We start from the raw sequence: 12289 nt of genomic DNA, 5'->3' as shown, positions 1-12289 counted from the left end.
GAGACTACCTTCGATGCCCTAATTTATCGATTAGGCTTCGACTTATCATTCGTCGCCATTTTATCAAATTTTCAGGGTACTGGTCAGACAGTGACGATCGTCGTACAGTACAAGCCGGAGGATTACAACAGATTCGAAACCAAGATCCATGATCTGAAACAACAAATTTCTCAGCAGAATATGATGACAGGTACCCTGATGAGGACCTCGCAGAAAAAATCACTCTACGTTAGGTATTTTCATTTATCAATTGACTACGCTGTTTAACGACTTGCGAATTGCGTCAAACAGTTTATACCCGACCTAAGTGTGTGAATCTACTTTTTTCTCAGCATTTTCAAACTATTTTCCTATTTTGCTTGAAATCAGTGAAATCAGAGTAATTAATCATCGTACGCTGCAAGCTTGGGCATCAAGTTATTACAGAATAATCTGATCCACGGTATAGATTAAAAGTTGGGAAAAAAGAAGAAACCATTTGAAAAATAATAGCGAACACTAATTAAACAACGTTCCAACTATGTGACAAACGTGAGTCTGAACAAATTCGAATACTGCAATCTGAGATATCAACAATTTGGGTCAAGGTTGCACGATTAGAATATTGAAAATTATTCATTTCTATTGCTCAGCAAACGGTTCTCCCTCTTTTCCAAACTTTCAATTCAAATTGTGGATCCCATTCTTCCTTGAAGGAAAAATCTTGAACTGGAATTTCCGAACCAGCTAAGGAGCATCAAGCACCACGTGTGCGCCTTCTTCTCAACTGCATTGAAACCTGTATTATTACCGCAGAACGTTACGCTTAATACGATAATTGGGAATTCTTTTACAGAGCACTTTTCGACTACGATCCGAACAAAGACGACGGTCTGCCAAGTCGCGGTCTGGCTTTTCGCTACGGTGAAATTCTCCACGTAACTAATGCGAGCGACGACGAATGGTGGCAGGCCAGGAGGGTCACCCCTCAGGGCGAAGAAGAGGGACTCGGTATTATCCCATCTCGTAGACGTTGGGAGAGGAAGCAGCGAGCGAGGGATCGATCCGTCAAGTTCCAGGGCCACATGCCGGTCATATTGGACAAGGTTGTTTGAAGAGCCTTTCGATCCGTGCTTGTAACCAAATTGACTGTTATCCCTGCATCGACGTACTTTTTATACCCACATAGGATCGCGTACCTTTAATCGCCACGACTAATTAATTGCGATATGTTTCTGTTCTCAGCAATCCACCTTAGATAGGAAAAAGAAAAACTTTTCGTTCAGCAGGAAATTCCCGTTCATGAAAAGCAAAGATGACAAGTCTGAAGACGGTTCGGACCAGGAACGTAAGTATTATTTATACTGTGCCGATTTCTTATTTATTATCATTCTGATTTTCACGCATTTATATTAATTAATGTCGCATTTACATTGTCGTTCACGCATGTTGTCGGTAAGCATGTCTCTCAAGTATAAATCCCCACGACTTTATTCACTCGGTACTAGGTATCATTATACATACCTATAATACGTGTATATGTCAGCCAAGATTTGCATTTTTATCATCCCTGGACCTTGTTTGATAATCGTATGCATTATACGACATTATTACGTTACACGTACACGAAATATACGAAAACTATAACTAATGTGTGTGGTTTTAATCGCTCGAACGATTTTCGGCCTTCCGCCCTCATTTTTACGTCAAAAATAACTGATGCAACAGAGTACATAATCACAGTTGGAAAATTGATTGTAATTAGTTGAATTATTGATAATTGAATAAGTTATTGGCAGAAAATGAGCGCGATTCCTTGCAGCTTTCAATATATGATACAGTATTATGCTAATCAGCGCAAGGCTATATATTATAATAGAAACATTTTTGGTAGATCAGTTTCTCAGTCTACTCAAGATTATCAATTTAATTATCTTTTTTATCTTCTTCGATGTAGTTTTATGGCGCATTTCTTTCAACGATCCATTCTCGCACTGCAGATAAAATTCTCCGAAATCTAAAAGTCTTCCCAGACAGCGGAAATTATCTAATCAAATTGATGTGTTTCAAATTCATACTTTTTACGGGCACCCTGAAGTAAAAAGCAATAAATTTAATTAGCTTAGTAAATTAATGCAGTTCAAAACATTTGTAGAAATTGGCTTGATGGTGAACACGGAACAAAAAAATTATTAATCCTGGTATTCTTACTGTAAAAGCGAATTTCCGTGAACCTGTAAATCACGTTGTATCTACCTCTTCAGGCGAAAGCTGAATTATATCAAAATTCCTTCACTCATACATTGCCTACGATATGTTTGTATTTTTTCATTCTTTACTGACACACATCTACACCAATTATATCCTCATAATGAAACTTTGACGGATTTTAATTCAATTTGAATTAATTTAGTAAAAGGAGCCAGACCTGTTGCTGCTGAAAAATTATTAATTTCACCCAGCACGAACTGATTTCTTTCATAAGAAGATAATAGTATCTGTGATCCTCGCGATCAACGAAGGGTTATAATTGATCATAACATTAATTTGCGCAGGTCTCCCTCTTACAAGCAGAAAATTAATATTCCCGAATGTGCTTTTGTGTTTTTACCATGTGATACGTGACATATGTGTTTTGTTTTTGCCTGCTTGTGTAGGGTCACCCACAACACCTGAGAATGAAACCGATGCTATGCGTAAGTATTTGTATATGTACGACAAACATATCAAAATTAGACTTAATTTTGATTTTATTTCCTCCCCATGTATTTTTGTACTTAATGTTCTTATATGATGTTTCGACTGTCATGCTATCTGTTTTATTGTTGCAACGCTGTAAATCAATGTTTCTTCGTCGTATTACTTTTCTTCCTTCTCTCGATGACTTTTCGTCAAAAACAAATAGATGATCATATTGCAGTAGTATTAAGAAATTACAATTCCATTAAAGGTTTGCGAAAAGTAACAAAGAAAGTTTAAATAAAATTTTGTCAATAATTTTTTACGGCCGTCGACAGCCTTTGCATTAAACGCTTTTGTCACTTACATCTGGTAGAGTTAAGGAATTCTTATACGAAATACATAATTCAGAAATGCAAAAGTCAGTAATGAATCTTGTAATTAATGAAAGATCCTCCAACAAATGGATCGTTCATTCAAAGTGAATTTAAACTACTCAATGCCTACGCAGTATTTCTCTTTTTTTCGTTGATTTCAGAAACCAAGTCATTTCCCTTAAATGGTTCAGTGTACAGATCATATCAATGCTTCATACATATAATTCGAGCTTGCAGATTGACTCTTAACGTTACGTTATAAACAGCTTTTCTGCAACTTGTAACCATTGTCATATTATTATGTTCTAGCATTCATGCTGTGCTACACCCAGGACGACACTAACACTGAAGGTAATCATTATTTTCTCGTCACTATTGCGTATTAACAAATTCACAATGTCGTATACTTTATAATCATTCCTATAATATCAAATCATTATTAATTAATTATTATGCAGGTATGAGCTTGACAATTTGCCGCGTATATTTCTTTACCGTAGGCTATTATTTAGCTTTGCATAGTTCTGAAATTCATGTCTTTCCGTATCGCCGTTCTGTCTTATACTTTTGCTATCTCATAGATGATAATTACAATTCGTTGCCCGGACTTTTGAATTTCATGGATTTCATAATACTGAAACGTGCTGCGAACAAGGGTTTAATTTTTTATCATCACGAGCATCATCAATCATCACGCTGTAATCATAGAAATCTTTCTCGTTTATTCATTTAAGATTTATCTTCCGCCACAGGAAGTAAAGAAATTTTGTATCGTGTTGAACTACCCTATATGGAAGAACTGACATTAGTTTATCTGGAAAAGGACGGTGATGAAAATGTTGAGGAGCTTAGTAAGTGCAACGTGTGAAAAAGAGTGAACAATGACCATAAAAATGAACTAACATGTTTATATACGTATACATTAGACCAGTTCAAAAAAATCGACCTTTTTTTTTCAAAACCCGCAGTTAAATATCTTCCTAGTCATGAAAAAAGAAGCCTGTGAAAACGGGAGTTCTTAATATTAATATTGAAAGGTCGCTCATCGTGAATTTCTATTTTACATTTGAATAACGTGGGAAAATTTTTTTTTTAACTTTGGAATTTTATAACTCATTTTTGAATGAGCATATCGGGATGAGCGATACATATTTTTAAAGGAAATTGAACGCTCTAAATAAAATGTCTCCTGTTTTTTTCGTAAGTTCACTCCTCTAATATTTATTCAAGTTTAAAATTCAACATGTAATCAATTTAACGTTTTTTTCTTAATTTTTCTTAAATATTTTATAATTTTTTTAAAACAGAGATGCGCCGCGGTATCAACTTACTTTGTCGGTACTGTTGCTCAATTATTGTTCTGGTAATCGTAAGAAAATCGTAAATTTTATAAACTGAAAATAATCGTGTTAAACTTGAAGCTTTTAACTATACAATTTAGAAATTGTAAAATAATTTTTTTCAAAGATAAATTTTATTATTATATCATAATTTAAGAAAAAACGTTAAATTAATTACATGTTGAATTTTAAACTCGAATAACTATTAGAGGAGTGAACTTACGTAAAAAACATAAGAGACATTTTATTTAGAGCGTTCAATTTCCTTTAAAAATATGTATCGCTCATCCCGATATGCTCATTCAAAAAAATTTTTTTCCCATGTTATTCAAATGTAAAATAGAAATTTACGATGAGCGACCTTTCAATATTAATATTAAGAGCTCCCGTTTTCACAGGCTTCTTTTTTCATGACTAGGAAGATATTTCACTGCGGGGTTTGAAAAAAAAAAAATGGTCGATTTTTTTGAACTGGTCTAGTATACACCAAGTGTGGGAATTAATTCGTAGCATTTTACAAATCTGTTTTCATGAAAAAAACGCTACCAATTCATTCCAACACCTAATACTACGTATTCGTAAAGTTTTGTTGACTGCAAATTTGTTTCAAATTTTTCTCTCCCACGCGTTACAATCCACATAATTTTGCAAACAACCAATTCGATTTGTTGAATACCTGTACGCAATTTTTTTTTTCCATAATTATCACCTACGATGATCTAACGTGCCTGCATTATTTTTGCCTTGCAATTAACAAACTCTCGCCATTAACTGTATAACTTCCTTTTACCTCATCGAAACCACAACTTATTTATGAGCTCGCGATATGACGCGCATATCATGTGTACTACACTGCAAATTCTAGTGCTTTTCTAAGAATATTTGATCGATATATTCATATCTGAAACTTTTTTTGAAAAAAATATAAATTATCAGCAAGATTCATCTTTCATGTCAAAGAATGTATATTAATATGATATCCGAAATTGTTCTACTCAACTCCTCAGTAATGTAATCATTTTACAGTTTCAATTTGTCAGATACTCTTAATCCCAATTTCCTACTAACAAAACTTTACCCGTTGATGAAATGTGATCCAAATTTTGAGGAATGCTTGTAGCGATAAATATTCAAGCTCATAGTTCAAGATTTATTGTTCTTTTTACAGGCAGCGAAGAAACTATTTTATCCTACGAAGCTGTACAACAGCTCGCTATCCAGTACACCAGACCTGTCATCATTCTTGGGCCACTCAAGGATCGCATCAACGACGATCTAATTTCTGAGTTCCCAGACAAGTTCGGCAGCTGCGTACCACGTAAGTTGACTATGATATTCGCAATTGCCTTTTATATTGAATTTTATACCGTAATTAAAGAGACCAAAACTATTTTCAATTTTAAATTGGCTAACACAATTAGTGATCAATATTGCTTCTTAAATTTCTTTGTAGACACAACGAGGAGTAAAAGGGAGTACGAAGTTGACGGTCGAGATTATCACTTTGTGGGATCGCGAGAACAGATGGAAAGGGATATTCAGAACCACCTTTTCATCGAGGCTGGACAGTACAACGACAACCTTTACGGCACGTCTGTTGCATCTGTTAGAGAAGTTGCAGAAAAGGTGATTTGCTTGATTAATTTAATTTATCTGACCTGGTGCAGTCATTCATGGACATTTCAAACTTAATTTTCTACATTGCCTGAAGATTTCTCTCTATTCCTCGTTATCCGTTGAATTTTAGTGACCCGCTGATTGTAACCGATTTTTTGTTTCTTCGGGGTAGGTCAGTAATGGACTTAAAATTATTTCTTCATTTTGACGTTACAGGGCAAGCACTGTATTCTTGACGTCAGCGGCAATGCTATCAAGAGGTTACAAGTTGCACAGCTCTATCCTATCGCTATTTTCATCAAACCAAAATCCATAGAATCAGTGATGTAAGTGCAAATCGCTTTTCGCTTTCTTTCTATGTACAGATACTATTTATTTTCTCGTTACTCGCGGATTCACAAATTCTCGTTAATTATCTACAGGGAGATGAATAAAAGAATGACGGAGGAACAGGCAAAGAAGACGTATGAACGTGCTTTAAAGATGGAGCAAGAATTCGGTGAATACTTTACCGGTAAGAAAGTTTTTATAATGATTTTAATCATATGAAAATTCGTGTTACTGTAAACCAAAATATTTGTTCTTAAAATTGAATAGGAAGTGTGTCGCAGCTAATTGAATGATCTTCTTATTTGCCTCGATTCTATCAAATTTTGACAACGTATGAATTACACCTTATGTCTTAATTTACCTTTCAGCTGTGGTACAAGGCGACACGCCGGAAGATATTTACTTGAAGGTAAAGGAAGTGATCAGCGAACAGTCAGGCCCAAGCATCTGGGTGCCAAGTCAAGATCAGCAACTGTGACGACCTGCCCCCAACCCCCACCCCCAGCCACATCCCAATTCCAATCCTAATGCCTGGACCTTACCTCCCCGGCATAACGATTAAATATACATTACTGAATAAATTAAATAATCCTCTAACGCCTTCTCCCCACCTATGTAGCACAATGTCCTAGTTAAGGCGCGTCGAAGCTGATCGCTTCAGTATAGTCTCGAATTGCCACAAGGAATTTAACAAAACAAAAAATAATATTCAGTCTCCTCTCAAATTTGTTAATAATAGTAATAATAATATTAATAATAATAATGATAATGATAATAATATTGTGTGAATATTAGGATGGTAGGCAATGACTCATAATCCAAGTATATTGTTAAAACAAATGATTTATATAATAGAGTATGATTATAATGAAGAAACAAGCGTCTTGCTTAGTTATATAGATGAGAATTAAGAGTTCGACGTTGTTCCCGTTAAAGAAGAAAAAAAAAAATACCTAATACTGATATTTCGTTGCACGTGTTGTTTGCATGAAAACGCGAGTGCGATAAAATTTATATCAATTCGTGAACAGAGTCGAATAAGAAGTTGAAAGGAAGAAGAATAATAAGTATTTTATTTTTGTAAGATAGAAATTTCTCCATTAATGAATTCAATTGACAAACTGGATCACAACTAGGTTTATAAATAATTTTATATTTAGCGTTGTGATCGATTTGATCAATTAATTACACGTTGCTCGCAGATACAATTAGTTCGAGCTTAATTGATAATTCTACCTTTTAAAGAACGACAGCGTCTCATAAGTGTGATTACTGATTAGAGACTCTTTTGGTCAGCTGCATATTCTCTTTTCATTTATTTTATTTCATTTCATTCTAATCAGGCTCTATCACACAGAATTTAAAAAAAGACACTCTGTGGAATTAATTAACAAAGATGAGAATTTTAATTATTACCTACTTATAAACTGCTTTTATTCATTGACTGTAAGATGTTACTATATTATGAGTTGTCACGAATAAAAATTATCTATAAATTGTAAAATATATACTACTTAAAACCATATAACTATTGACTTTGTGAATTCATAACGTCGAATCAAACACGGACAATAAAGTCTCGAATATATTTGCGAATCATCAATGAAATTTATATGGTTTTAGTGGAATCGGCTACGGGATAAAAATTCTCAATAACAAAAATTTTTGCCTTCAATCACTGACTCTTATAGCTTATTGGTTATACACGAGTAAAGTAGTGCTGTATTTTTTAATGTACTTAATTGCGTAGCGTAATAAAAAGAAAAATATGTTACAAAATTTGTCGATTAAAAGGTAATCGCTACGAGTATTAAACACTGGAGGACACGAGATACCAAATTGCTATCTGATCTATCTCCCTTATTCCTACTCCGTTACGTGAACTCTGAATCGCAAACTGAAAGCGCGTCGAAACGTATAGATATAAGAGGTATTATACATAATAGGTAGAGTGTGATACGGTGAGAGTGCAGATTGTTGTAGACAGCAATGTAGTAACTCAAAAGAAAAAGAAATGCGCAATTCTCACGATCTATTAAACTTAACCTCACAGGACAAATCTCTAGAGCTAGGATAACGATATATAATGTTTTGTACAGCTAGATAACTAAGCCAGTAATGGGTTACGTGCAACATTATATAAGAATAACTATTGTAATTTAAATACTACTAAATTATTATTATTATTATATAGTAGGTATATTACTGTAAATACCTATACATTGAGATGAATTCGAGAAATGCAGAAAGTAAAACGAAGAGAAGGAAAGAATAATTTGAGACCTTAGGCCTCCACTACATATTTCAATGTCTGTTTACGACGTACGCAGACTATCACTAAAAGTCAAAAACGTCATCTTGCTGGCGCCAGTCCGCGTAATTCATGAATGGGCTGTATACTTACGTTACCCAAACGGTGTTGATATTTAAATTAATGGTAAAGAAGATACATGGATTTTTAGTAGGAGCATTAAGAAGAAAAAAAAGTTAATAGAGATGTTATTAGAACGAAGAAAAATTAAAAAAAAAATTAAATAAATTGTTTGCAAAGTTCACTATAATTTGTAACATAAATTTAATAATTGTAATGAATAAGGTTTTCATTTATATCAGTGGTTACGCGGTATTGTACCTATGTATACATGCCTATTATAGCCAAACTAAAAATTTCATTTAGATTTGGTGTAAAGTACGCTGATTATATTCGCATATACCCAGTTGCCTTTTACTGTGAAAATGATAGTTTCAATTTAAAATACTACTTACTTTCAATGTTCTTGCATAGTTTTCGACAATTGAATTGGTAAAGATTCTTTTTTCCTGACATTTTCTATTTATCGATCGAGAACCATTTGGATACTACCCGATTGGACATGGAATAAAATGGAAAGTTGTATTTGCCACAGCCCGATTCGACACCGAAAATTAAACGTAACTTGCGGAGGCCCGACAGAAAGTTTTGTGGTTTCATATAGCGACGAAATAAAATAATTCAGAAAAAATCGAGCAACAAATCACGTATGAAAAGTTTAAATTCGGTCGTTGTTATACCCTTTCGGAAATTATTATTAATAATCGAATTCCGTCCTTATCAGAAATCATGAGACGCATTAGGTAAGAAACACGCTGCCAGTGTCTGTTGCTTTCAGAGGGTTAAAATACACACAAAGAAAATCAGGCCTCTTGCAAGTTCTGTTGACGTTTGGTGTGGTCCAATATTAACTTTGGTTTATTCGGTGTCCAACCAAGTGTTGGCCTATCGGGATTCACCATTTTTGTCGTTAAAGACTAAAAAAAAAACTTCTGAAATGTATGCAGTGTAGAGTTTTAAATTCTTATTTTCAGATACACTTGCATTACCATCACCATAATAACGATGATTAAACTTAAGAGGCCCGGGACTCACCGAACGTTGACGTCAAAGAGAGATATGTCTCAATATAACGAAGATATAATCGTATAAGATGAATACTATTACACCTATTATACATCTCTATAGTCTATTTAATAACATTACTTATTGAATTATCAATCTCATGTTCACCTTGTTTCGTCGTTTTTAAATAGTTAATAAACGTTTTACCAATTTTAAGAACGTCCTCTCGTAATTACACCTGTCATGCGGATGATTTTCTAGCTGGACATATAATACTTTCGTTCATTTCTTACAAGTTTCCGTTCATTCAGCCAATTTACTAATAGAAACTCACTGTCCAGGTACGAATAAGCAAGATTACAAAACGAGAAATAAAGAGAGTTGCGAGATTAGTGACGCATAATCATTGCCTGCAAAATTATATATTTCGGCACTAATCTCTACAATGAAGTTTCAACACATTAATTTTGAAAGCAGCAAGTATTTTATTAATAAGTTACAATTTATCGTTTGCCTCCTACACGAGGAGCAGCCTTTTGCTGAACCTTGGTTGCTTTCTGTTTAGGCGCAGCCTTTGCTTTGGGGGGTGCCGCAGCCTTCTTTGTCGCCTTGGCAGCCTTCTTTTGGTCTTTAGCAACTCTAAAAGTGAAGATTTAATCATTAGTACCTATTCAAATTATTAATGATAACGAAGTAATATGGAAACTAACTCAATATCTTCAATATCCATGTTGAGAAACAATGTGAATTTTGTGCGGACCCGCAAAGCCAGACAGAGTAACCATACCATACTATTCTGGGTGAAGCAGCCCGTGCTAACATTTATTTAAGACATTCTGAAATCCAGCCCGACATGTAGAATCAAGCTGGAGGAACAGCTGTCTACGTTTATTGATGAAGTAATTCAAATTTTTTCATTTATTAATTCACAGGGTGTTAAAATAATTTTAACACACAATATTTCAGCACTTTTTCAAACGCAAGAAGTCTTCAAAAGTTTATTGAGGCATGATTCAGCATTTGTATTCGTTTTCACAACATAACATCACTAATTTCTTCCAAACTTTAATTTCTCTGAAAACAGCTTTGACTGTTGACATGAAAAGTTAAATTGTTGTGATATTTCACATACAATGAAATAGTACATTACAAGAGAATGATTTAGTATGTAGCTTTGATTAGAATTAGATCATTCTTTAGTCGTCTGATGGAACTTTAATGGTTGCAGTGGATAAATGTATTTTCTATACGCTTATGAAACCAACGATATAACCTCCAACTGGAGGTGTTGGAACAATAATGTTCAATCAATTTTGTAAGAAAAGAAATGAATTTTAGAAAACTCACTTGATAGCCTGTTCGCGTTGAGCTTTTCTGATCTCTGGTTTCATGTTACGCTTGGCCAAAATATCCGTTAAAGAAGCACCAACAATGGCACGTTGGAATTTCTGAGTGCGCCGTGTCCTCTTCTTGGCCTGTTCTTCTTCTTGACCCTTCTTGTGCTTGCGTCTGATAATTATTCAGGTATATGAATGACTATTTTTCAGGAGTAGTATGAAATACGTCTTACAGTTCTTTAACCAAAGAAACAGATTGCTTGACATAGGCAAGCGAGAAATTTGTCTGTGCCCAACGTACAGGCAGAATAAAATTTGAGTCGCTGTGTTCACCGCATTAATTTCATATACGACATAACATTACTTCGCGATATAAGCTTACAGTTAATGTTAATAATTCATAACAAAGTGAAATCTACAAACGGAATTGTGTAAACAAAATTTTGAAGTGCTGACAGCTCTCAATGAGTCTAGAAATATAATTCTTCCGAACAGCAATGAATTTGAAAAAGTAGTTGTTTTCATACCTGTAAAGAACGGTCCAAGTAACTTTTCTGGGATTACGCCTCATGAGATGAGCAGCCTCACATTTCGAGTTGAGAAAAGTGAACGTCTAAAAAGAGATTAAAGCACGAATATGTATTTGAGGTTAAGGTTGACTAGAATTTCTGAAGAGTGAATAGCAATAAATTTTGAACTCGAACACTGCGGAAGAAACGGCACAATGTCGAATATTTTTCTAGGCATCGCTGCATGAAATTTAACAAATACACTATTATAGTACAACAGCAAGCATACCTTTCCATCAACTTTGACCATGGTTTTGCCATGGCCAGGGTAGATTTTGTACCCACTGTAAGCACAGAGTCCGATCCTGAAACGATCATAAAGTAATTAGAAAACGAGTCCTCATTAATCACGTTACTGAATTTAACAAACATGATTCGACACGATTGGCGATTAATGGGTTGATATCTAACACACGGGCATAATATCTCACTTACTTCATTTTGGATAAACGGGAAACGGAAGAGAGTGTGGTTTGTAGGTTCGAAAACGTTCCGCAATGTTACGAACGCTACAACAGAACGGCTGCGTTCAGAGTCGCATTGTCAGTGGTGCCGACTCTATAAATGGGGATATAAGGTTCGTTGTCAGTGGCGTAGCCTCGACAAATGATAATTTCTTTCGTCGTAAGAAAGTATGCAATATCCGCAGCGAGCATACAGCAACACGTAGCTTTGCTACGTTGGA

The 12289-nt window shown here is 34.6% G+C and overlaps 2 protein-coding genes across 20 annotated transcripts in view; one reads left to right on the top strand and one right to left on the bottom strand.

Annotated features, from left to right (window-relative positions):
• dlg1 (discs large 1) overlaps positions 1 to 9917 on the top strand; it is a 390478-nt gene extending 380561 nt beyond the window's left edge. For 12 of the 19 annotated variants that reach the window (XM_069135126.1, XM_069135127.1, XM_069135124.1 and 9 more), the window contains 11 exons: positions 76 to 233; positions 836 to 1085; positions 1225 to 1327; positions 2637 to 2675; positions 3345 to 3386; positions 3770 to 3886; positions 5544 to 5693; positions 5829 to 6001; positions 6209 to 6318; positions 6415 to 6506; positions 6691 to 9917. In XM_069135126.1, the coding sequence (XP_068991227.1) occupies positions 76 to 233; positions 836 to 1085; positions 1225 to 1327; positions 2637 to 2675; positions 3345 to 3386; positions 3770 to 3886; positions 5544 to 5693; positions 5829 to 6001; positions 6209 to 6318; positions 6415 to 6506; positions 6691 to 6800 (1344 nt within the window). In that variant the 3' untranslated portion in view covers positions 6801 to 9917. The remainder of the gene's footprint in view (positions 1 to 75; positions 234 to 835; positions 1086 to 1224; positions 1328 to 2636; positions 2676 to 3344; positions 3387 to 3769; positions 3887 to 5543; positions 5694 to 5828; positions 6002 to 6208; positions 6319 to 6414; positions 6507 to 6690) is intronic. The other 7 variants (XM_046616184.1, XM_046616211.1, XM_046616202.1 and 4 more) reach the window with 7 other exon arrangements.
• A 242-nt stretch (positions 9918 to 10159) lies between these two features.
• RpL24 (ribosomal protein L24) lies at positions 10160 to 12156 on the bottom strand. Its single transcript, XM_046616502.2, has 5 exons — positions 12040 to 12156; positions 11834 to 11909; positions 11563 to 11648; positions 11046 to 11207; positions 10160 to 10337 (listed from the first exon to the last, which is right to left on the bottom strand). Exons 1-5 carry the CDS (start codon positions 12042 to 12044, stop codon positions 10202 to 10204), a joined length of 465 nt encoding a protein of 154 aa, XP_046472458.1. The 5' UTR covers positions 12045 to 12156; the 3' UTR covers positions 10160 to 10201.
• Positions 12157 to 12289: the final 133 nt, after the last annotated feature.

Source organism: Neodiprion pinetum, chromosome 1 (assembly GCF_021155775.2).
Source record: "Neodiprion pinetum isolate iyNeoPine1 chromosome 1, iyNeoPine1.2, whole genome shotgun sequence".
Classification (NCBI taxonomy): Eukaryota; Metazoa; Arthropoda; class Insecta; order Hymenoptera; family Diprionidae; genus Neodiprion; species Neodiprion pinetum.
Note: the sequence above shows the minus strand (reverse complement) of the source record. Positions and strands in the feature narration are given on the sequence as shown.

Excerpts from the sequence above, each read along its gene's own strand:
- RpL24 (XM_046616502.2), bottom strand. Across the intron at positions 11,649-11,833 it reads TGGTCAAAGTTGATGGAAAG|ACGTTCACTTTTCTCAACTC; the intron begins GTATGCTTGCTG and ends ATCTCTTTTTAG. Across the intron at positions 10,338-11,045 it reads CAACGCGAACAGGCTATCAA|AGTTGCTAAAGACCAAAAGA; the intron begins GTGAGTTTTCTA and ends CTTCACTTTTAG.